Below are 26,070 nucleotides of genomic sequence, written 5' to 3'. Positions count from 1 at the left end.
TCTCTCAGAACACTTGATTTACAATATGCCGAAAGGTTATTATGGAACAATCTGGCTACTGAAGCTTTAACGTGGCTAGTGAATCTGCACATAATGTTTTGTTTTGTAAACTAAAATCTGAAATACCTTTTCTGCAAAGAGGAAACAGCAGTTTGTGATGTGGGACATTGCGGGAGTCAGTATTTGTTATTAGAATGTCATCCTGTTTGTGTGTCAAGTTTATTCAGGAGAAGATGCTCCTCAGAGTGTGTGTGTTTCTGTGCATCCACATCAGTTCCATTGTCTACTGTATGTTTGTTTTCATGCACGCATGAATGTGTGAACAGGTGTGTGTGCATCATCAAAGCAGCGATGCCATTTGCAGCTGTGGATGAGGTGGTTTCGGGTCCTCGTGGGAGCTGCTCCCAGAGGAGCGTTGCCTGCACACCTGATTGAGACACTGCCAATTAGAGTGAGCAGACGCGGACTGTGTGTGATCTGGCTGACACACTCTGAAATGACTGTTTGAGTCTTTGTTATTGCTAAATTTTATTAGATTTTATTGGCTGGCTTCCACTGCTCTGAAAAGCCACTGACCCCGAAACCGTGATTTCATATTTTATGAAACTTTTAGCATGCTTCAGCATGATGTCATATTAGCTTTGATGTGCTATCTGAATCACATTATCGTACATTATTTGAGAGATGTTGGTAAAGATGGTGGCTATAAATAACAGGATGCAGCTCTGACCTTCATTCTGGCTCTGTGCCAGCAATTGCTGTAAACACGGCTCCTTTTCTGTAATGAACAGTCTAGCGAACAAATATGAATTTTTGACCTTGCTAAGCTCCAGTCCATGGCAAAAATTGCAGCAGCAATTTATTATTTCATCTAAATATTAATTGATGAATTTATATAATTGAAAGAGAGAGAGGCCGAGAGAGGTGATGTGCATAATCTGGGAGAAAAACAAGTCCCTATTTATACAATAATATTCTACATACCATGATGACTTAAGAGGGTCATTTTGTCTTTACGTATATTGTGCTTTGTATTATCAGGCATGTACAGTATGTTGCCCAATTTGCATATCACTATAATAAAAATACATGTCAAAAATAATGAAAACATCATTATCATCATCTTTATCATGACCATCACTGTCATGATTATTGTTTCATGTTGCCTTACTCTAATATCCAACATATTGATGGTGTGTGCAACACATGGAACACTGAGCAATGAGAAAACAGTCTAATGAGGCACTTTTTCACCCTTTTTAATACATCTGGATGAGTTTCCAGAGGGAGTAAAAGTATTCCTAACCTGTGATTTCCGTTGCCAGTATGGTGCTATATGTGATGCTGTTGGCAGCAACTTTGTGGAAGTAATTTGGTGTGGTGATTACAATGTATAACTGTGTTGGAAGATGTATATAATTTACAGGACCAAGAGTTTTCTCTCTGGTGTTCCCATATTCCAAGATGACAATGTCACCATACCCTCATACACACCAATTCAGTGGTTTTCAGGATTAAATGCAGTGGGAATCAGTTGGATTTGGGGGGCTCTGCAAAGCAGAATGTGAAATACGTCCCCACCTCCTTTGTCCCTCAAAAAACTGGAGGCTTTCCTTCTTGAAGTATGGTTCAATTTCTCGCTAGACATGGTTCAGGATGCAGCATGACAGAAATCCAATAAGGATTTAAACTGTTGTGAAGGCAAAAGAAAAAAAAATAGTACTACTCCTTATTGCAGTCTTTCTGTCCACATAGTCATCTCTGATCTGATGATACACAATTGAAAAATATATTCTTCAACCAATAATAACAGAATGGAACAAAAATAATTGGGAATACATTATTTTACCTGCTTTAAAAACAGAATAAACGTTATTCTGGCTATCATGTTAACACGCTACGGTTTTAACTGCTGGCCACCAGGGGGACCAATTCCAAAGTTTAGCCCTGTGCTTACTGCAGGCCTACTTAAAGGGCCAGTGTGTAACAATTAGGGAGATCTGTTGGCAGAAATGGAATATAATACTAATAAGTATGTTTTCTTTAGTGTATAATCACCTGAAAATAAGAATTGTTTTCACCAAACTCTGTTAACTTTTCCTGCTGGGGCTGGAGTCGATAACGTTAATCAATCCCGTCGTCGCTGCTCTCACTCTATTGCTTCACATACACACACACACTGTATGCAAGTGTGTTGGCTAGCCAGTGCACATGGAAAGTCTGTTTGTTGTATTGGGCATAGCAGTGGGAACATGTTTCAAATGGGGTGGTGCAGTTGGGATGACGTGTGAGGTACCACCCTCAACACCCATCTGTATAAATGATATATGCTGTAAAATGTCATTGGTTGTGCATGTTTTCTTAGATGATTATGGCCTTTTAAAAATAAGTTGTATACTTTGATGAACATGTTTGTCTATGAAAGTAAGAAAACATACACAACAACACATAGGCTACATTCTAGTGATGTGCTGGACAGCTCCCTTGCTGTAGCTGCTCCCAGCTGTAGGATCAGCACCTTGGAGAGCGACAATCACGACTGCACACATTCAACAGCGGCTGTGCACTATAGGTGGCTCACAGTAAAGCCAGATTTATACATTAAAACACAGCGACCACCGACACTGTTATTTACTCGCAAAGCAAGCAATGATCCGATAGCAAGTATACACAAAGTATACACAAACATTATACAGCAGCAGCAGCTTTGCACTGGCTGTTATGAATGCCAGATTTACAAACTATCTTGATGATAAGAGCATCGACCACAGTTATTATACACTGGCCAGTCAGGGCATCGGATCATCAAACTAACAGATAATAGTAGGCTGACCTACTGTACGCTGGCAGTGCATGAAAAAGTGGTCTACATAATGCTGATAATCCAAAAGTGTTCTTGCCTATGGATTCATACTGATTATACTTTTCATCATGTCTTGTACATCCAATTGTTCAACAATATCTCTGTGCACATGCATGTGTGTGAGGTGTGTCTCTCTTGGGATATGCTGCTCTTCAACCAGGTTTTAAATAGTCTGAGCGTAGAAACTTCTCTCTGAAGAAGCAACTGATTTTTGTTTTGGCACATGCATAGTTGTATTAGTTTATCTGCTTCTGCAGGTGCTGGCGTCAGTTGTTGATTCTGATCTGCTAGGTTTTTTTGATGGATTCATAAGACATTCAAAATTTTATTTTGCGTTGCCATTTTCTTGTGATGTTGCATAATGACGTAATTTCCAACTGGACTGAAAATTTGGAGAAAAGGATCCACTAGTAACCACTTACTGAAATTATTACATCATTAGAATATGAACACAAAAAAAATATTATTATTATTATTTTTTTCATTTATAGTGTGCAGGTCCTCTATCATCTACTAGGGCGCAAACCCTAATTCCCAAGGCCTTGGGATTGAGTGATATTTTGGCATTTCTTAGTTTCAGTCATGTGGCTGCATTTCTATTTAATGGCTGAATTTAATAAAACAATCCAAATACAGAGTGCTTTGCCTAGATATATAAACAGCGCATCTACAAATCCATAATATTGGCCCAAATGCAAACATTTGTTAGATTAATACATCAACAGAAAAGTAATCTGCAACAATGTTTTCATAATTAATGAACTGTTGAATACCATTTTAAGGAAAAATGCCAAATATTCTCAGATCCAGTTTCTTAAATAAGATGATTTATAAGGTAATTACAAATTGAATATTTTCCTTTTTTTTAAAGGCTAGTATCACTTGGACTATTCACTGTGCTACATTCAATGCACCTTTTCTCTATCATTTCTCATTTGTAAGCCTGTTGTATTGTTGCATTCACATTTAATGTGCAAGTATGTTAGTTGGTATAAGCAGTTAATATGCCTGCATGTTAATAGTTGTATTCACAGTCATTTCTGTTTGATACAAAATACAAGGCATATATTTTTTTATGAGTACCTGCTATCTGCTTTGATAAATGAGTGGTTGCTTTGCACTTAGCTGTTAGCTATTCCTTAAGTGGGATGGTTTTTATTGTGGCTAGCTGGCACCATTGTGGTCTCACTGTTTCACCTTGTGGCCGTGCATAGCAGTAAATCAATCCAGCCAACCTGTTTATCATTTAGCCCCTTTAAAGACTTGGTTCTTTAATCGTTTGTAGGCTATTATGCTTTTTTTTAACTTTGTTTTTATTTCTCCCTTTTCCAGAAACCACACAAACAATAGTGAGTAGACAGTAGTGCATGAAACAGGTAATCTGAAAAACAGGCTAGATTTTATAAAGCCTGAAAACAGAGCCATGAGGAGGTGCAGAAGTGTAGTTATCTGTCAGAACACTTGGATTACAATATGCTGAAAGGTTATTATGTCATTTTTGCCCAATGATGCCAAAAAATGATTGCCTACTTCAGCTTTAAGTGTTAGGCGGGGATTTTCTGGAACCCCCAAGTGTAGAGTATGAGAGACGTCCCTATCAGCCATTCTCTTTCTTAATAAAAACTAGATAGCTTGCATGCACACACCCACACATATTTGCACACCTTGAATGACTATCAGTTTGCAGAATAGGAGCCTAACATGTTCTAATTGGTTAGTAAGTGACGCCTGCTTCCATACTTAATGACAAGCTGAATGGCGAAGCCAATTATGAGTAAATCTACTATGGACGAAGTGTTTCTGCAGACTGACATCGGGGGAGGGGACCTTCTCTGAGCACAGCGAGACACCCGTCATACTGTGAATCTAAATGACACTGTACGTTAAGCCAGCACAGTATGGTGCCTGACAGAACTTAGTATGTGTAAGCTCAGTCACATCCACATATGCTGACTCCTTCAGTTGAACGCCTGGCTACATTTTACTGAGCTAATTGAGGCTTTTCTCGCCCATTCTTGCTGCTCTGTCAACACGATCAGCAGCAGCAACAATAACAACAATCAGCCTCGCAGAGATTTTTATTTTATTGCAGGCATAAAAAACGACAACAAGAATTGAAATGAAATATCAATGAATCGGTAGTGCCTAACTTACGAGCAGGGAGCAGTTTGAGACATTTTATTAAGTCTTTTGAATGGTGTGATAATCATGTAATAAAATATGTTCTCAAAAGAATGTAGCACTTCAGAAACTCTCCTCTCTGTCATAACGTAAGAGGCTTAGGCCGGCTTCATGACGCTAACTTCCTATCATTTTAATAGGCTGCCAGACACTAACTTCTGTATCATTTTAATAGGCTGCCAGTCAAACAACGGAACAGAGAGTGAATGGGAACACTGTGAAATAAAGTGTCAGTCATCGAGCTTTGCCACAGACGATTAAACAACTTTGGTTTCCACATTGAATGGTTTTAACGTCCAATTTTATTTACGGCACATCTAGTCCTTAAAAATCCACAGGTGCTACTTTTGGAAGCGCGTCTTACTTTTTTTATACCAGAACTGTGAACTTCTTCTGAACCTTTGAAAACTGAGCGTGGCACAACAAGCTCTTTTTACTTCAGCTTGTTACTGAGAGGGTATTTCTAGTGGTGCGAGGAAGGTGGGTGTTAGTGAGATCTCTGACAGGGAAACATTGATGTAGAGCTTCATGGTACAGTCGCAGTTAATACTGTAGACTGTCATGAACAAGACACTGCTATTGGACATGGGTAACATAATTACAGTGTCTGTTTAAGCAATGCCTATAATCCCCTCCAGCCCCTTAAAATAGCCATGGGTCTTGCTTGTTATATGTCATCCTGTGTTCTGTCTCTGTTGACACTAGAAGTCGATCATATTTTTGAAAGTAATGATATTAACTGATTTGTTTTAAATGCAGTATAGACCCTTTTACAGCTGACGTCATCATACATATGCGTGTGCATGTTGGCAATGGAAGTGGCCTTTTTCCCCAGCCACCCAGATGAGTTAGAACGCTTTAAACATTGTATTAAAACTGTTACCAGCATCAAGATATCTGGTTGTTGCGTGGTTGTCATTATCGATGTTCCAACAGAAGACTCAAGTTCTACAGAATTCCGACAGGATTCCGGTTGTTTCAGAGGAACAGGGTTTTTTCCGTTTAACGAGTTGCTGTGTTAACTGGTGACTTTCAGCAGAATGCGTCCGTGGTTGCTCATAGAAAGTAAATGGTTGGTGTAGATAATAAACACAGATGAGTGTGTATTAAAAATTGATTGTGGGCTTTTACGAGGACACCTACATGTTCCGTTCGTCTTTTCAACAGCCGTCACTACGTGCAACCACAACGCATTCGGCTGTTAAAGCTGCAGTAGGCAGAATGTTTTTGGCATCATTGGGCAAAAATTCCATAATAACCTTTCAGCATATTGTAATTCAAGTGTTCTGAGAGAAAACTATACTTCGCACCTCCTTATGGCTCTGTTTTCAGGCTTTAAAAAATGAGCCCGTGATGGGAGACTTTGGCCAATCACAGGTCATTTCAGAGAGAGAGCGTTCCTATTGGCTGTGCTCTGGCTGGTGGGCGGTGCTTGATATTTCCTCAAATGATCTCAACATAGCTGCCGGGTCACAAACGTTCTCATTTTACAGCTAAACAGTACACTACAAGATGTTTCTGAAAACATTTGAGGAGAGAAATAAGCATTACAGTAACAGAATATTGATTCATATTTGATCAGCGCTGCCTAGTTTGACCGTTTGATCGGGGTTCGCGAGTGATTGACAGCTTTATCAGAGACGGCAGCTGGACGGCAGTCTCCAGCTCGGCTCTAATTGGTTGTTTTCCTACGGTCTGTGAAATCTTATCGATGCCATTAGCAGCACCGGAGGACACAGAGGCACATTATTTTTTTCAGATTACCTGTCTCATGCACTACTGTCAGGATATAGTGACTGTTTTATAAAAATAACTTTTTTAAATCATATTTGCTCCATTTCTACACACTGCTGCTTTAACACGGTCACTCGGTGTCTATGGCTGCAAACTATTAAATGTGTTGACTACCACTGGACTGAGAACAGAATAAAAAATGCCTGTGTTTGTAAAGCCCATTTTAAAACTTAATAAACTCAAAACTTAGTCCATGTCATGGTATTTGTCGTTTTGTACATGACCACAGTTAATATAGTTGTAATCATAGGGACATGTATGCTCCTAATTTCTCACTGGTGTAACGTTACACATTTTCTCCACCAAATACATGTATATATCTGGCCACTGAATATTGAGCCACTTGCTAATGTCTTCTACCCTCTCACTGATAGCACACAGATCTGGAATGCCAATTTATTTAGGTTGCATTTGCAATCTTTGCTGGTTAATGCCCTTGCATAGCTTGACAAGCTATTGTACTCCGCCGTACTTCCGTTGCCAAAATATGGGCGTACACCTACCTACGTCATCATTGTTTGCAAACTGTAAAAGGGTCTATGCGTTAAACAGTTTGAGCTGCTTAAAACACATGTACAACAATACTATGATTCAATTTGAACTGATAAATGAAGATAATTTTTCCATCATTTGACCTTTAGTTTGTCCCGGCGTTTTTTGACAAATGTGTTACTTACATCATCAGGTCGAAAATGTCACCGATTTGAATAACACCAATTAAAATCAAAGCTACCCCTGACGTTCATTTATCCCGCCAGGTCTGTTTCAGACTCTTGTGTCGTGATTTGATGTTGACAGGCAGCGTGCTCCCCTGGGTGCAAGCTAATTTAAAAAAGCACCCATACAGTAGCAGATGCCAGATTAGTGTCAGAGCAAAGTGACTGATGAGGAGCCTCCTGGTCGCTCGGTCACATGCTGGCTCTGTTGTACATATGCTCCTGCTCGTGGCCCCTCGGTGCTTCATAACAAATGAGCGATTTGTATCTGCATACTCAGCTTCTGTTAACTGAGGGTTAAATGAACGCTTATGCTGCCTCTTGTATTTTTTTTGCAGCGAGGTATACCTAGGTGTTTGTCGTAGCTTCGTGCAGCAACATGCCGCTCTGACTCTGTGTGACACTAATTCAATTTGAGTTGCGAATAATTGTATTACTTCCATCAATATGGGTAGTTAGTTCTGCACCACAACCACCGATGTAATGTGATAGAGAATGAGGTTCCTGAATGGCACTAACAATTACATGCTATTGATTAACAATTATTTATATGGCAGAGGACAAATCCTAAATGCCAAAGAGATTATGGGGAAATCAGAGTGTCACAGTTATATTTATTACGGTTATTATACCTGTATATCTCTTATGATTCTAAGAAAAGAAACCCCTTTTTAAAATAGTCTTCTGCTAATGGTACATTTTACGACTTGTGATTATCTTGGTGTAAATTGGTTGTTGGTCAAGTTTATTTATAGAGCACATTTAGTGTTTTACAAATAGATTAGATAAAACACAGGAATGATTAAACAAAAACAGACACAAATAAGATAATATAAGTAAATGAATTAAGCGTAGATAAAATCAGAGCACATCAGTATTGCACAAACAACAAAATAAAATGCAAACAAATAAAACCCAGTGTTTGTCAGACATCTCTTTATGATGATAATTAACAGGCTAAAGAAAATCGTCGGGTCTTTAGGCATGTTTTAAAGGTATCAGTTGAGGGGGAAGATCTATTTGTTAGTGGCACACTATACCACTATTAAGGGCCAACGACTGAAAAGTGATTGGTTACCCGAGTCTCCTAATCTTTAATGGGCAGGAATTATTTTAATTTTGCAAGAGATCTAGAAGCTAGAGAAGACACCCATATTCTGTTTTTGTTGAAAAAGGGGTTGAATGTCTCAGAACAACAGTCTGTGACAAGTTTTTACCTGTGAGTGTCTATTTATGGCCTTTCCCTGGGAGCTACACTTTCACTCTGTTCATGTCTGTTTCTGTCCTCTGTTCTCTGAAAAACAGACTAAAGGAGCTGGCTCTTATCCATGTTCACATTCGGTGTCATGACTCAAGGGCATTAAGGTGCCGGCAGCTTGCTGTAGTTTGATTGACCGTAGACCATAGGACAGCCCAGAGAGACAAGTGGGACATGCCCAAAATGCCCAGGAGAACACAATGACAAAACAGTAGTCTGCTTCAAGATCAAGCTTTTTTTTTCTTGCAGGAAAATGATACGATCGGAGTGACACATGCTCAATGTTAACACTGCGGGTTGCTATGTCTGCTGTGATCTGAAAGAGATGCACAGGTGTGCATACCTCTCACCAGATTCATTAGTCTGGCCTTCATTTCAAGGCTCACAAATTACACACTGAATGCACAAAATATTCCCGACACTCTTTGCATATAGCAGTCTAATGAGGTGAATTCAGGTGGAAGTCATTATCCCTTTTAAGCATATGTAAAGGGGATAATTGTCAAAATTGTCAGATTTTACTTTCAGAATGTGCTTACTCCTCAAGGGGGTAGGGGTATGTTAGATTTAGTAGTCAGTATTTAACATGATCCTGCTTTAAAATCTGGCATGTGTGCGTTGAGCTTCACGTCATCGTGCAAACCAGCCAAGCTGTCTGCGTTCGTCTGTTTTATTTGGTGGCGGTGCTGCCAGTCACTGCCATTTCTGATTTGAGAAGATGAACGTACATACTTAACAGTATACATGACATTAAAGTCAAAGCATGAAGCAGTATTTGATGTAATTTGATATATATTATTTTCAGCTGCTGTCACCCCTCCCTCCACTGTTGCATTGTTTTAGATATGCTGAGAGAGAGAGAGGGTTCTAGCAGAATTTGAGGGTGTAGTTATCCTTTAAGATTACTTTGGACAAGGTTACGTTACTGAAGCTCATTTAAAATAAATGAAACAAATAAAGAAGTATCTTCAGATCAGAAGGGTGCCTCTTGGTGGGTTCATCACCAGGAGCAACACCTCTTACATTACGCATAGTCACTTCACCCATTGTTCATATGCAATATTGATGAATGTAACATTAGAGAAAATCAAACATTTAGAAAGAGACCCAGATTTCTTCCCTCTGGAAAGCACCAGTGAATACTGGACTTTGATTTTAAAGGTAGTGAGAAAGAGATCTTCAAAGTTTAACCCTATACTGGAGGTTTTTGGGCCATAAACATGCCGCGTCTAAAAAACGTGTGGAAAACGCCAGCCGTGCCGCTGTGCGTCGGAGGTTGCGCTCCTGTCGCGTTACAAAGCAACCGAAAACTGTGTGTTGCTATGACGATGATGATGAAGTTGTGGTAATTTAGCTGGAAGCATCACTGACTAAAGTCAAAACAAAGATCAATGGATTTCCAGCACCGTAAATCCCTTAGAGCACCTTTACTGCTTGATTTCTCTTTGTTAGTTTGGCTCACCTTTCAACCGTGTGTTGTGACCTCCTTGGACGGAAAGGGTGAAGCAAGTAAAATAGTCTGTGGGACAGATGGTAAAGCTCTGTGTAACCCTGTGTTAAAATTATTAACTTCTCCATATATTTACCGTGGACTGATATTTACGGAAGAAAGAAAATATATCTGTCGGCTGTGATTGGTTGTTCCTCGTCACATGACGTACGGTGCGTGCTGCAGGGTTCCAAAAGTTTAATTATTTTTATCTTGGGGCGCAGCCGTCGTGCCCCAAAAAATAAGTGCTTGGGAACGCTTGCATGCCTCTACCGTCTAAATTGAGAACAATGGATTTGACGGAGCAAGGTCCATTGTTTGGCTCATTGTTGTATTGTTTATTATGAATTATATATCCCCTAGCGGTTAAAAACACTTTTATTTGGGTCTAGGCTTAAAAAGATGGACGGTAAAGACAGAAGATACTACACCAGCTCAAATGCAGACTATATCTCCTCCCCAGCACTTTTCCCAAAAATAAGGAATACAGTTTTCATAAGAGAGTGGGCTTGTTATCCAAATATGAAAAGACAGCTAAAAGGAGCCAGCTGTGTGCTTGTGAGCCGACTACCATTAGTGGCCAGATGGAAGTTTGAGTGCTATCTTGGCCTGACACTTGACTTGGCTGACAGCTTTATGGAGAAATAGCTCCAAAAAAGCCAAAGCTTGACAAGTCAGGCTATGCCAGAGTCAATTTCATTTAGTCTTTTATGTCTTTAACATATCAGTTAGTTAGTTAGTTAGTTAGTTATTAGAAAAGTCCTCCCCCATTCATTCCCCTCAGTTCTTTTAGGTGGTTACAATGATAGAGGCATAACATTTAAGAAGTGATTGAACACATGTTATTTTTTAAATATACCGCAGCTGAGTGCAGACAGATTATCACATAGTTCTGCTTCATTTAGACCTACAGATGTTGACATCAGCGTGCACCAGACTGCCAGCGTTTGAATGGAAATATGATTCTCTAAGGAGATGTATGCCCCTCGCCCTGAAACTGTCTCTGGGCTGAGCCCCAAGTGTTGTAAATTCTTAACAGCACCCCTGTTGTACACACACAATTCATTGTCCATTGGTTAGGGGAATTAACTGAAGTGCAGGCATGGCAATGTGTGTAGAGAGAGAGAGAGAGACAGAGATGAGAATGACCCTAAACTAGTGGCTCTATTTGTTATGTGGTCACAGCTTGCGGAGCGGGGATGGGTGGATTTAGTGAAGAGGGTAGAGGTCTCTCATTTTCACTGATAGGGGGCTCAGGCATTGAAGGAATGACCAAAGAGTGGTGAGATCCAGCCAACTTCAATTACGGCCCCTTGCAGTTTTCCCAGAGGTGCACTATAGTGCCTTTAAGGGGGAATCAATGAGGTGACAAATCGTTGTGGACAGCAACCCCTTTTAGTTGCTGTGTTGTTGTATCCACGCCTGGATGCTACTCGAAGCATGTGCGAGTGTGTGTGTGTGTTTTGAATGTGTGTCCGTGCTTGTTTGGCAAGCAGCATATATAAATGTGTAGCGCTCCCCATTTATGATAATTGAATGCTTTGGTCCATTTGTGTTTTGGTGGTTTATTTTCTGCTAGTGGCTTTAATGGCTTGTTATCTGTCTAAACCTCTTTTTAAACGCTTTCTAATGGGTGTTCACATGCATCACCCTCTGACACTCAGCGCCGCTTTCTTTTTTATCTCACAATAACAGTGTTAAAGGTTTTTTCTCAAGGTTATTTTTTGCTTTGTCAAGCCGCTGTCATATCTGAGGATGTCTGATGAGTGTTGACCTGCTTGAGAAACATATGTAGCTGAGCTAATTGGGTGTCTCTAATGGGTGGGAGGAGTCCATATGAAGCTGTCACAGGAATCATTTCTGCTTGAACAGTTGTTTTCTGGTCAGGAAACTGGACACAAACTAAACTAATGAACCGTTATACTGCAGATATTGATTTGTAGAAGCCTAAAGGTATTGATATTGATTTAAGAAATATACATAAATTCAAACTGTTGCCCACATATCCACCAAGTCACAGGAGTCCATATTCAAATGTGTTCAGCACTTGGAGATATAACATTAAAGTCTGTGTGGTTTGACTTTCTCCTCGAAGCTTATTTATTTCTCACATAGATCAGATTTCATGATATTTTGTCAACACCAAGGCAACATTAACACAAGTGAATCCCCTCATTAGCTAGTACATATATCACTTCAGCAAGTAATGAACAGATATCTGACTGCTGCACTCCATTTGATCTGTGCAAAGGTAAAACAATATGTCAGTTTTTGTTTAGCCTTTACATTGTTTTCTATTACTGATATTGTTTCGCTTTAATTGTTTGAATTTCAGTGCTCCAGTTTGAAATGTGTGTGTGTATGTCTCTGTGCAGCTTGCTGAGGAGGAGTGTGATAATCCACATCATATAATTGATTTAAACATGCAGCAAGATATGATTTTGTGTAATATACTTGTAGGGTGCTTTCATATAATATTGTTTTATGCATGCATGCCTAATTGTTGCGTGTAGTGTTGGATCAGATGGGCTGACATGATGTTTACTATTCTCCAGTCTTCTCATGAGGCTGGTGTAAATTAGTTCTCATAACACGGTACAAACATGGGCATATGGTGTGTGAACATTGTACGTGCATGTTCGTGATTGCTATGTAGGGCAGCTGTAGCTCTGTTGATGTATCGGTGAGTGCTTATAGAAGGGCTGCAACAAACAATTTGTTTCATTGTCGATTGATCTGTCGATTATTTTCTCGATAAATTGGTGAATTAAATGGTAAAAAATGTCAATCAGTGTTTCCCAAAGCCCAAGATGGTGTCCTCAAACGTCTTGTTGTGTCCACAACTCAAATATATTCAGTTTACTGTCATAAAGGAGTGAATAAATCAGAAAATATTCACATTTAAGAAGCTGAAATCAGAGAATTTTGACTTTTTTTCTTAAAAAAAATACTCAAACGAATTACTAGATTATCAAAATAGTTAATATTAATTGTTGCAGCTCCAGTTGTAGCTCCCAATCTTAATCACAAAGATGCAGTAGCATGAGAAAAAAGAAACGGTACACGTCACTAAGTAAATTTTGGAAAATCAGGACTGTAATATGTATTTTTATGAGAAAGCTTTGAAGGAGTACATCATCATTGTGTACCAAGTAGACCTCTTATTAGTGTGACATTTGAAGTCCAAAATATCAATTATATAGAAGCACTGTACATTTAATTACTGTACAAATGTATTGAAAGTAGCACATACAGTATCATATAATAATGCAGTGCTTCTCTCTAAACACCTGTGTTCTCTGGCTAAGGTATGTACTAGCTGTTCATTGAAAGCTAGTAAGCACCTTCCATCACATCCTAACTTGCCATCTCTCTCCAATTTCAGCGTGTTTATTATTAATCCAGCATTTCTGAGACATTCTTTCTCATTTTTTCTGACAGCTCCCCAACAGGCACCCCAAGAGGCCGCGATATTAATGCAACACATTTCTCTTTCTGTGTCTCCGCAGGAAAAGAAGAGTATGTCGCCACCTTCAAAGGATCCGAGTTCTTCTGCTACGACTTGTCCTTGAACCCGATTCAAAGCAGCAGTGATGAAATCACGTTGTCATTCAAAACCCTACAGAGGAACGGACTGATGCTGCACACGGGCAAATCAGCTGATTACGTCAACCTGGCACTGAAAAATGGGGCTGTCTCACTCGTCATTAATTTGGGGTCTGGAGCCTTTGAAGCTCTTGTGGAGCCAGTCAATGGGAAATTTAATGACAATGATTGGCATGATGTCAAAGTAACAAGGAATCTACGTCAGGTAACAGTACAGAGGGTGATGCAGAGACTCAGTAAATGAATCAAAACAAATGCACTTAAGTCATTACCATCATACAATATATTATTTTTTTTCCAGACATTGTAATTAGATTGCTAAATTGAATCATGGTGGAGATAAAACCGAACCACAAGTGAGCAGGGACATCTAGATCTCAAATGAATTAAGACCTCTATTGAGTTACAGTTTGAGGGAGAACAGAAAGACAAGCATTCAGGCTCATTCAGATGTTTGACAACAAATGAAATGTTCCATCTTCTTTAATTTAATATATGGTGTATTACTATGACTTATTTACCCTTAAAAGCAACTACAATTTTCCTAGTTTTCAGTATTTAAGTGACATTTAAATATGACTGAACTCATGTGGGAATAGTCCGTACCAACAAAATATTTTAGGTAAATGGTTTGTTTTTCAGTTGCACAAACATTTGACCGCAATTTGAGTTTGTCAGTGCTTGTTTAGATGTTAGTACAATTATTGAGCACTCATTTCTATTAAGGATGACATCACTGTTGAGGGATTATTTTGTGAGATAAGAGAAAAGCATTTAAAAACGTTTCAGCTAAAGTATAAACATTATGTAAGCGTAACTAAATCTAGGGTCACTCTTTGAAATCAATGTTTTATGAGCACAGGCGAAACCCTCTAACGGGATCCATAAGCTCTAATGGGCTCTCCTCCAGTACATGGCCTCGGCGACTCACTGCATTATTAACTCTTAAAACACTATATTGTGACAGCGTGACCTTGTTAGACAGCACGAGATTTCTGGCGAATTAGACTTCTTAAGAAATCCCAATTCAGCAGCATGTGCTACTTACATTGAGAAAACACCACAGGATGGTCCATTCAAGACCTCCCACTAATGGTGCCAACGCTGCTCAAAAATGGGGGACTGGTCTGATTCTCAATGAGAACAGATGAATCAGATGGAATGAAGAAAAGGTGTAAAGCAGAGCCCTTGGCTGTAGCGCAAGTGCAAACTCATCCACCCGTAAGAACAGATTGCCCTCCCAAGATAAAAGCTACAGAGGTATGTGAATGTTTGTTGCCTTTTAAACAGATTAACTACTACTGGTTAGTACAAGAGCGACATATACCAGTATTGTCACTTTCATTGCCTTTTGGCCAACGGGACCCCCTGTCCCCCCTGAAAGAAACAAAGTATGTTATTTACCTAATTTATGAGCAATTGTTTCATTTCAGCTCAGTGTCTTATTGTCACACTAGTGTCTCTCCCCTCTCCTCTCGTTTGACCTCTATGTTTCACCGAGGGGAGGACTTGGGACGGCATTCGAACACTCGGCAGTCCACTAACTTGTTGCTCTCGCTACCAGTATTAACTGCTCTGTTTCGGCAGGCTGAAGTTCAACCGTAGTGTTCTGTTGGGAAATGCATTGACTTAAACAAAATAAGAGTTGAAAAGCTATGATTTAGGGGAAGTTTGCTAGCCACAAGGCTAATTTATACAGTGTAAAATGCCTATGGCATTGTGCACGAACAATACAATAGCAACAATAGCAATTCCCTCCCCCCACCCCCCTCATCCGACTCTGAAAAAGACAGTGGGGAAAAACTGTATACAGTACTAAATGGTGTCAGGATGCAGACCACCCTTGGACGACAACAGTGCCAGTCTGTTGAAGAAAATGCCCGATCCAAAGGCTTGCTGAGGCCACACATCAACGTGTTCTTAGTGGCTTTCAACAATAACAACCCACTCCCCAATGTCCATTGATGTAAGCCACCGCTGAGTTGTTGGTTGGAACTTCACAACCCTGCTGTCTAAAAGCTGCCACAACTATAACAAGATCCTGATCACGGCTTCCATTTACAGTAGGTTGGTGTGTTATGACTCACTCTGCCCCAAGGGGTCTATTACAACAGGACATGGGGTTTCCTCCAGTACTCCAGGGCCTGATTGGCCACAGGAGGAGTCCAACCTGCAAAGTGGCATTTCGGATCCAACCCCAGGTGCACAAGCTACAGGTCTCTCTCGTGTGTTTCATAACAGCTAGGCCGGTGACGTGTGACCCTGTAACATTTACTGTATCATGTCCACAATCGCTGTTTGTGAATTCAGCTCCACTTCTAGGTACAGCACCTGTTTACTGGGGCAGCAGGAACTCCTCTTCCTGTGCTGGCTTAACTGAATGATATGAATACAATTCCCCCTTCAGGGACTAACCCCCAGCATTACCTAGGTGGAAGAAAACCAGCAAAGATTTGCACTATGCATGGATTTAGCAGGTGTAAATCCAAGAGGGGTTTCATATCCCTGGTCTTCTCGTGGACCAGGAAGTAGCCAAAAGAGACTCTGAGACTCTAGAGTCTCCACTGAGACTTTCAGTAGCAGCTCCCAGTCAATCAGTCTAGTGTTTAGTCACTGGCTGGTGCTGACTCAGAGGTTGAGGCACAGAGACACTGCACTACCTACACAACCATCCAGAAATGGGGGTTTGTCAATGGGAGTGATAGTAACAGAACAAGGCAGACAGGTCTGATTGCCATCATTGATCTGAGTGACAGAATTAGGTTAGGGTTAGGTTCATAAGTGGATTCAAAGATGTTTTAAATGGCCTTACTTGGACTATGGCCTTCAAAAATTTTAGCTATTCAAATTTGCCTAACAAGCATGAAGAACTCGTCAGACTGTTTAGCCTGAGTGAAATAGAACGACACATATTTTTCTATTTACCCTACAATATCGAACAGATTATTTTGACCTAGACGATTTGATTTGATAAAGACAGTAACACAAAGCTTTACAAACACATCATTAAGACAACATATCTAGATTTGTTCTTGCTCATTTGGTGGGAAAACGTTTGTCTTCACCTCAGAACCAAAGCTGCTTCTTTTGCATAATCAGCAAATTGATTATTGGCAAACCTAAGGATTCGGCCAGCGTGAACATTCACTGCATTCAAATTGTAAAAGAAAACCAAGCATATTGAGTGCATGCTCTTTGGGGGAATCCAAATTGCCATCCTCCTCATTCTGTGTCAGGGTCTTCTTTGCTTTGTCTCATTGCAGTAAAGTGATCCTAAAGTTCATCAATAAGACCAAACGGAGGTACAGTATTGTGTGAGCGCCGGAAAGTCTGGTACACTGGATTGGTCTCCAGCCTAAAACCAAGTACAAAAGAACGCAAATACTAGTACCGATAAAAGAAACAAAGCTTAAAAATGGTCTTGAACTTGGGACTTTGTAAAAGAGGGTCAACTGATGTGCTTTAGGCATTCTTTCTTATGAACCATTTGATGTCTGTCAGTCATAAACTTTTGTCAGGACTTGGGTAAGGGAGTTTTTTCTGCTACTCAACGGTCTGGTCACCTACAGAACAGGAACCATAGGGAGTCGCTGGTCGAGCTCTGGCACCTCCTGTGGAGCATTATTGTTATTTCCTTAGTCTGCTTTTTTCTTGTTAAACTTATTTTGCCCTTTTTTCTCTATGTTACTAACATGCTTTGGAAACAAACTAACATCATTCATGGAATGTGTCATTCTACTAACCAGTATGGGTTTTTGCCGTTTTAACAATGTACTAACAGTATTGACCATCATATATTATTTGAGTAACAATCGTTATTCTGTTCACAGTTTTTAATTTCCTTTCTCCCCCCTTTTCCACAAAGCACTCAGGCATTGGACACGCTATGGTAAACAAACTACATTGTTCGGTAGATATCATTCTAATTGTTTCTTAGTTTGGGTTTGCCGTGTGTTTCTTTTCTTTCTTTTTTTTTTACTGTAGACGTCATTTACCAAAAAAGGGAAATTGCGGTTGGTACTCTTCTGCTTACTTTTCAAATCCTTTTTAAGTTCTTGGTTCATTCATTGGTTTCACCCTCTTTATTTCACTTGTTTCCTGTCCAATTCTGTTTGATCCACCTTTTTAGGAGCATCATTTCGAGCCTTTTGCATCAAGCTGTGGTTAATAATGAGGACCCTCTCCTGTCTGGCTGGCCTGATGCTCTTTGCCTCAGCCAGTCGTATCCCCATTCACTTTGCATGGCATGCACTTCTTTGACTCCGTGTTGCAAATGTCACACTGCCCATTTGTCAACATGAATGTGACAGTTGAGCTGTGTTTGTCGTTGGTGCTTCTCTGGTGCGTTCTTCTTTCTCTTTGTGGTTTCGCAGTCGTCCATAAGCTTTTGCATGCGTCTGACACTGGCAAGTGTCAAAATACTGTTTCCCAGTATCCTTGTCAAGAGTTTTCTTTTTGTATGCTTGTAATCAAAAAGAAAAGACAAATGCATGCATGCTATTTTTTCTCTTTAATACCCTCAGTCATTGTCGTATACTAAAAGGTGATTGTGCTTCTCATAGCATGTGCTCCCTCTCTAACCTTGTAGCACTTTCTGATTTCTTTTGTAGAACTGCTGGACGTACTAATATGGAATTAACAGTTTAACTAACCTAGATAACATTCTACTAACACCATTTTTGTGTCTGCTAAAGTACTTTTAAGTTGCAGTAGGGGCAATACTAACACTGTAGTATGGGCACTTTACTAACACTAACTAGAACAGCATTCCTTTGAAGGCTTGCAGTCTTCCAACTAATCAAACTGGACAAAATAATACCAAAAAAACAAGAAAAAAGACAATGAAAACAGACATGAAAATGGGTTTAAAATCATAGGGAAGTCTATCATAGATAGCAAGAAGGAAAGGCAATAACATTGCAGTGCATAGGCTGTCTGAGTATAGCGTGTCCTTTCCCTGTGCTTTGTTGTCTAGGTAACAATATCCGTGGATGGGATTCTGACCACCACGGGATATACACAAGAAGACTACACCATGCTAGGCTCTGACGACTTTTTCTATGTTGGAGGGAGTCCTAGCACAGCTGACCTGCCTGGATCTCCGGTTAGCAACAACTTCATGGGCTGCCTCAAGGAGGTAAACACCTCTTCTGTGTGCACTCTGAGGCTGGTGGGTGTGCAGGATATGACTGGCTTCACCTCAGGACTCCAAAACAGGCCATTCCACCCACACACTGACCCTGTCTCATCCTTTACACTTTGCTTTAGTTTATTTCTCCTCATTCCCTCACATACTCTTAACACAAACTTTTTTTTGCCTCTACCGCCCCCTCAGTGCAATCGTGAAGTTATACATACGTGCATACACACACACACACACACACACACACACACACACACACACACACACACACACACGTGTACACTTCGAGGTGTCTGGTGTACCACACAGCCGCACATGAACTGTCTTGGAGTGGAATTTACCACGGGCTTCATCCAGCTCCGTCAGGTGCACTTCAAAGAGGAGCAGTGATCCTGAGATCAGCCAGTTGAATTTTCATGAGCAGTCAGCCAACTGACACACTTTAACACCTCACTATTCTTCCACTGGGGAATGTGCAGTCCACAGTTACCAGACTGATATTATCTCAAACCACTTTACTAATGACTTACCTAATGACAATTATGTTTGGTGTTGTAGTAGTGTGTCTATTTACACAAATTGAAGGCAAGACACTACAGGCAAAAACATTGTTTTTCATGCATGATTTTGGGCTGTTTTGCTTTGAACAAATCCGAATTTTTTCTTTTACTACACTTTGTCTATTAACGTCTGAAGATTTCTCCTAAATTCAAGTAAAGTTAGCGTTAGATAATGCCTCATTTGCATATTTAAACATAACATTTCAGAAAACTTGAAATACAAAAAAATAATTGTCTTAATGTAAGCAATCAACTGGGGAAGATTCTTGATGGTATCTATTAGTTTTTTTTTTTTTTTAGCCTATTCACCTGTAGTGTCTTCAAAATGTGTGGAATTTTACAATACATATCTTGCCTAAAGGCCGTTTTCTCAAAATTAGTTTTTTTTCTCATACTATGAACCAGAAATCTCCACTTAAGTAGCACTTACATGCACCAAACTTTCTGGTTTCACTATATTCTGAAGGTTTTTACAGAGGGGTTTGTTCATAATATCATTCATAGCCTGATTTACACAACATTTTATTCCTAAAAACATGGTGAAAATGGATTTGATTTATGGCTGTTGACAGTATTTTTCTTGTTTATAGAGTGGTGAAAAAAAAGATATCCAAAAACCCCTCTGTGAAAACCTTTGACTCTAATATGTCAACAAAATGAAACAAGAATTTTGGCTTTATCAAATATTCAGATTTCTGCTCTTGAAATGTATGCAAATTAGCACAAATTTGATAAGATCAAATAAGTCAATATCTCTTTTGCATATTTAAACATAGATTTTCAGAAAACTTGTTATACAAAAAAATAATTGTCTTAATGTCAGTAATCAACTAGGGAAGTTTCATGGTGATATCTATTAGTTACATTTTTTACCCTATACACCTGGAGTGTCTCCCCTTAACTTTGTGCTACAAATGTGTTAACCCTCACCTTGAAAAAAAAACAGCACACAGCAGCACACATTTGACATATATGCTGTCAGGTGATGTGTTAAATTCAGCACATTTTGTCTCTCTGATGATCCATGGCGTAATGGGCCCTTTGAATCAGGCTTGTGACTTACTGACAGTATAGAACTTGTCACTCGTCCCATTACTCATACACTATGTTCTAGTATTCTAGGAGTCTGTATATAGTCTACACTTTATCCTGAGAAGCAAGAGAGGAAGAGGTAATTTCTCCTCCTACATATAATTTATACCTTTTCACTTTAAGCTATACAGTAGCATTTGTTATTGTTGCTGGTTAATAGGGATTTTGACCTAAAGCATTTACTTCAGGAGCCACCCGGGATATACAAATATATCTAACAAGCAAATCTCCAACGTACTGCAAAATGATCCATCCATTTATCTTTTCATTTCAAAAGCGGTCTCCCCATTCCCTTCGTCTGGTTGTTCTACCTTCTCTTGCTGCCGTGGTGTCCTACATTTTGTCTCTCACCTCAAGCGCAGGCTGTCGTCCTCGGAGAACGTCTCAGAGAGGTTTGAGGCAACTCTGTTTAATGAGCAAGCAGGGCGTGGACCGCATGTCCACACGTCATGTATAGCTCATTAAAGGTGTGGTTTAGAAGGAGAGTATATTAGCTAACTACAAGTCTCTAAGGTGCTGTAGATGTGGCGACATAGGGATTGGGATCGGTGCCCTCACTGCTCTTGGTCAGCCTAACCACAGTCTCATTATCCTGAGATCAATGAATTGGATTGCTCAAAAACGGAAAAATATGACGCATAGCTGTAATTGTTCCTTGGAGATGTAAGACATACAGCATTTCCCCTCTTTCAATTGCTCCTAAGATCATTTATTATTTAGTTTTACTAGACAATGCAGATGTCAATACCACATTTTTTTTAAAAAGACACTTAGCCCATTCGCTGTTAAGTCCATATTTTAATTTACTTGGCTTTTTAATTTGTTAAATCTGATATTTTTATTGTATTGACAAGCTCTCATCCAGCCTGTTGCATTATGCAGATGCCCCGTCTCAGGTCATCTTCTGTGCACGTCATGATAACATATGAGAGTTGGTTTACCAGCGTGTGCCGTGGGCCCTGATTGATGGCGTTTGTCGTCGTGGCTTGTCGCAGCATTCGTGTGCAGATTCCAGTCTGAGTTGCCACGCCTGCCTGTTGGTTCTGATGGCAAAACAAACGGTGGTGCAGTAATTGCTCAGTTGTCACAGCCCGAGCTTGATGACAAATTAGTGCAGCACCACTACCGCAGCACCAGTTGTAGCTCAGACCAAAGCGCCTTTGACTCTGAAAGGTGCCCTTTGTCTTGACTATAAAGAATTGATTCGGGTTTATAGGCTGTGTCTGTTGCACCTTTAGTCTACATAACTAAGGTCCAGCAGCAGCAGGCAGAGATATCGCCTTTTATTCCTTTACTTCTTTCTTGCGTCAGGAGAATCTAGTCAAATTACCTTTTTTTTTTTTTTATTCCTATTCTATTTCTAAATATTTAAAACATTCAATTTGGCTCTGTTTCAGACATTTTTCAAAGAAGGAAGATAAAGACGTAGGAATGAAAGCCTGCCATTTCCTCTTTCCCCCCCCCCTGTGCAGTTAAATGCAGTCTGATACAGTCAGTCACAAAGCATTTATAAGAAACTAAGCCTGAGCTTGCCTGAGCTTACCTAATTCTGATGCACCGCCATGAGCTCCATCTACCTGAACAGTTAGCTACAGTAGATGTGACTCGGTGATAAACATAATGCTCCATGCAAATGCAATCCCATCGGAGGCGTCCCTGTTTTCAGGTGAACGCTTAGCATGACAACAAATAAAGAACATGGACAGTGTTTTCCACAGCTGTAACTCATTTGATTTGTCCCGTGTAAAACAATATAGGTTTAACATTGGAACTGTTTTTGTTATGTAAATACCTATGCATGCTAACCATAATGAGGGCTGTCCGTTACTTGATAACCTTATCCACCAATTAGTAGTGCTAGGGCAGCGTGGAAGAGATCATTGACTCTGCTCGCACCCCCTGGGGCTAGTCTGCCTGGCATGCTATCGACAGCTCTGTGTTTAAAGTCTTAGTTGTCTTTATAATATTTTTCTTTGCAAACTGATTGACACATTATATTAAAACACTTCAAATATGCGCGAGTGTGTTTTTTTCGTGGTGAAGCAATTTTGAAATATCGTGACCACACTGATGTTTTAATGAAAACGTTTTGACATTCACCAAAATGTTAATTAGTTTCTCATATGGAAATTAGACATAACTAGACAGAGGGATTCTTGGTATTACAGCTGCACTTTATTCAAGATACTCGTTCATTACCGAGATTGGATAATGACAAAGTTACGGCCGTCTCTAAGTTTTTTTGCAAGACTGCTGCCAATTACAGCCGCACTCCTGTTTGATTCCCACACAGTGCGGCATACAGCGCTCCCCCGCACACACATTATAGCTACTTCTTTGTTTTTTAGAGATATGTTTTGATCAGTGTTATAGAAGATTTACTTCACAAGCCTTCTACAGTGTTTAGAGCAGAATTTAATATGCATATTATGCTGCCTTTATGTAACTATGAAACAGATTATAGATGAGTTTCATACACAAATGGAGTTGATTAGTGAAACAAACTAATTAAACAATCAAGTTGGCAAATTGGTCAGTTGATACTTTCTCTGTACTATATGATAATGATTCTCATCCTTAGTTAATTGGCATTTTAATGACATTACGGTTAATTTTTGTGTAATTGGCTGCTACTGTCTGTCATTTCTGCACTTCTCAAAGGTCACAGGACTAATACACTTCATGTAGTTGAGCACGCTGATGCCAAACCATGTCTGGTTTACAGTGTCTGACGATATAAACTGCTATTGATATGAACATATGTACAGTTGATTTTTTGTATTTCAACAATTTTCTAAATTATGCACAGTATACTGAATGTTGCAATGTGTACGCTCATGCAGTCCTTTTTAATTTGCTTTAGAGAGGCATATCCATCATCTGCCCACTTTTATTCTAATCACAGGCTGCGACAGGGGCCTTAATCAGCATTTTACTCCACACCTGCAATCAAGGCAGCAGTTTAGATTTATCACTCTCCATCACACTTTTCACACACAATCCCAGGAGGTGCTACCTGATGGAATCATTTTCTCCGACCATTATCACCATCGCCTTTTTAAATTCAGGCTGTCTCTTCCTTTAGTTGACACTGAAGCTAAAAAGTCAAAATAGATGTCTCGACTGTTTACGCTTCACCCAGACGGAGTACACTATGCATGTGTTGTGAAGGCTTCAAGCGGGGGAGCGAAGAGAGCGGGGGTGATGTGAGCGACATTTGGTGCCACGTAAACACAGTTTCTCACGCATAGGTGCAGTGTGACAAAGATGGCCGAGGCTTGACCCTGCACATGACACCATCCTGAGGGGGTGAAATGTCACATGGACAACTGCTGTTTTAAACATCCAGCTCATTTATTTTTTAATTGACTTTCTTCCTCTACTCCCGATTCAGGTTGTGTACAAAAACAACGATGTGAGACTTGAACTGTCCAGGATGGCCAAGCAGGGTGATCCCAAGATGAAGGTCCACGGCACCGTGGCCTTCAAGTGCGAGAATGTAGCCACTCTGGATCCCATCACGTTCGAGACGCCAGAGTCTTTTATCATCCTCAACAAGTGGAACGCTAAGAAGACGGGCTCCATCTCCTTTGACTTCCGCACTACAGAGCCCAACGGCCTGCTCCTCTTCAGCCACGGCAAGCCCAAGCAGCAGCCGAAGGACTCCAAGAACCCCCACACTCTCAAGGTGGACTTCTTTGCCATTGAGATGCTGGATGGCCATCTGTACCTGCTGCTGGACATGGGCTCAGGCACCACAAAGACAAGGGCAGTCAATAAGAAAGTCAATGACGGCGAGTGGTACCACGTGGACTTCCAGCGAGACGGCAGATCAGGTAACTTTCCTGGCAATTAATTAACATATACGATCTTTAGGAAATTGTGAGCTCTTGCTGCTCCGTCTGTGGTGGCCCTGAGAGCCCAACAAATGGGAACTTACACATGGAAATAGACAAAATAACAAAAATGTTGAGAAATATAATTTGACACACATGCAGATTAACGAAATATGCTATAAATGCAGATATATGCTATACACTTAAAGGGATAGTTTGGGTGTTTTGGAGTGGGGTCGTATGAGGTCCTATAGGTGTATTACTTACAGTAGATGACGGTCAGTGTGCCCCCAGCATCGAAAAGCTGTCATTGTTACTCTGTACACGTAACATCTATTGAATGCCTGTCCGTCCTGGAAGAGGGATCCCTCCTCTGTTGCTCTTCCTGAGGTTTCTTCCATTTTTTCTTTTTTCCCTGTTAAAAGTTTTTTTTTGTGGGGGACTTTTTCTCTATCCGATGAAAGGGTCACACTGTAAAGGACAGAGGGTGTCATATCCTCTACAGATTGTAAAGCCCCCAAAGGCAAATTTGTATATTTGTGATTTTGGGCTATATAAATAAAATTGACTTGACTTGAAGCAGACAGGAGTACCAGCACCGAAGCAAAGCAATACAGTGCTGTGGACGGGGAAGGCAGCCAAACATGTTTTAGCCACCTAAAAGAAAGTTTCACCTAAATCCGATTAAGTGTACACTATATTTAGAATATTTTCCGACAGCGAACTGAACTGAAATTGAAACGTATCTATACTGTCTTTGTCATTTGAGCCTGCTGGCTTTGAAAAGAGCATAGATAGCATAAATTTCACTTTCAGTTCAGTTCCCCGTCGGAAAGGAGAAGGAAAGTGCGGCATGATACAGTGATGAAAATATTCTAAATATAGTGTACACTTAAATGATTTTTTTTAGGTGGCTAAAATACATTTTGCTGCCCGCCCCGTCCACAGAATTATATTGCTTTGCTCCGGAGTCGGTAATCCTGTCTGTTTCTCCAAACTGGGGGCGTGCCGACTGTCATCTACTGTAAGTAATACACCTACTATGGACAAGTACCTCATAAAACCCAACTTCAAAACACCCAAACTATCCCTCTAATAGTTGAATTTGCAGCGTGTTCTGTTATGCTGCATATGTGCTGTCAAATTGGACAAAGATGTTTTCCGATTGTCTTTTGGCTATTTGCATTTGTTTACTTCCGTTGCAGCATGTGAAGCCCTCAGGGCCACTGCATACATGAATGTTTGCATGTTTGTACGAATGATCATGAACTTATCTGTACTCTGAAAGACTATCATAGACTCGTACATACAATACAACATTCAGCAGGGACCTAGAGTACGAGCTCTGCTGTGCACCATCTAGATTAATTATTTAGCCGCAACAAAAATACCACTGCAGGGTCACAGTAAACTTTTCTGTGAAAGAAAATATCCATTATCATGCCAAGGCTGATACATCTGCACTGAAAATTAGATATTTATTTGCACTGGATGCTTGTTGTAAACGGTTCCAACCATTTAATAAAAAAAAA

The 26,070-nt window shown here is 40.1% G+C and overlaps 1 protein-coding gene across 14 annotated transcripts in view; it reads left to right on the top strand.

Moving 5' to 3' along the window:
- Window positions 1-26,070, top strand: part of LOC141774031 (neurexin-1a) — a 287,328-nt gene that overhangs the window by 90,146 nt on the left and 171,112 nt on the right. For 10 of the 14 annotated variants that reach the window (XM_074646328.1, XM_074646327.1, XM_074646318.1 and 7 more), the window contains 4 exons: window positions 13,811-14,112; window positions 17,773-17,796; window positions 18,883-19,044; window positions 24,097-24,538. In XM_074646328.1, the coding sequence (XP_074502429.1) occupies window positions 13,811-14,112; window positions 17,773-17,796; window positions 18,883-19,044; window positions 24,097-24,538 (930 nt within the window). The remainder of the gene's footprint in view (window positions 1-13,810; window positions 14,113-17,772; window positions 17,797-18,882; window positions 19,045-24,096; window positions 24,539-26,070) is intronic. The other 4 variants (XM_074646319.1, XM_074646321.1, XM_074646320.1 and 1 more) reach the window with 1 other exon arrangement.

Source organism: Sebastes fasciatus, chromosome 9, assembly GCF_043250625.1.
Source record: "Sebastes fasciatus isolate fSebFas1 chromosome 9, fSebFas1.pri, whole genome shotgun sequence".
In the NCBI taxonomy this organism is placed as follows: domain Eukaryota; kingdom Metazoa; phylum Chordata; class Actinopteri; order Perciformes; family Sebastidae; genus Sebastes; species Sebastes fasciatus.
Note: the sequence above shows the minus strand (reverse complement) of the source record. Positions and strands in the feature narration are given on the sequence as shown.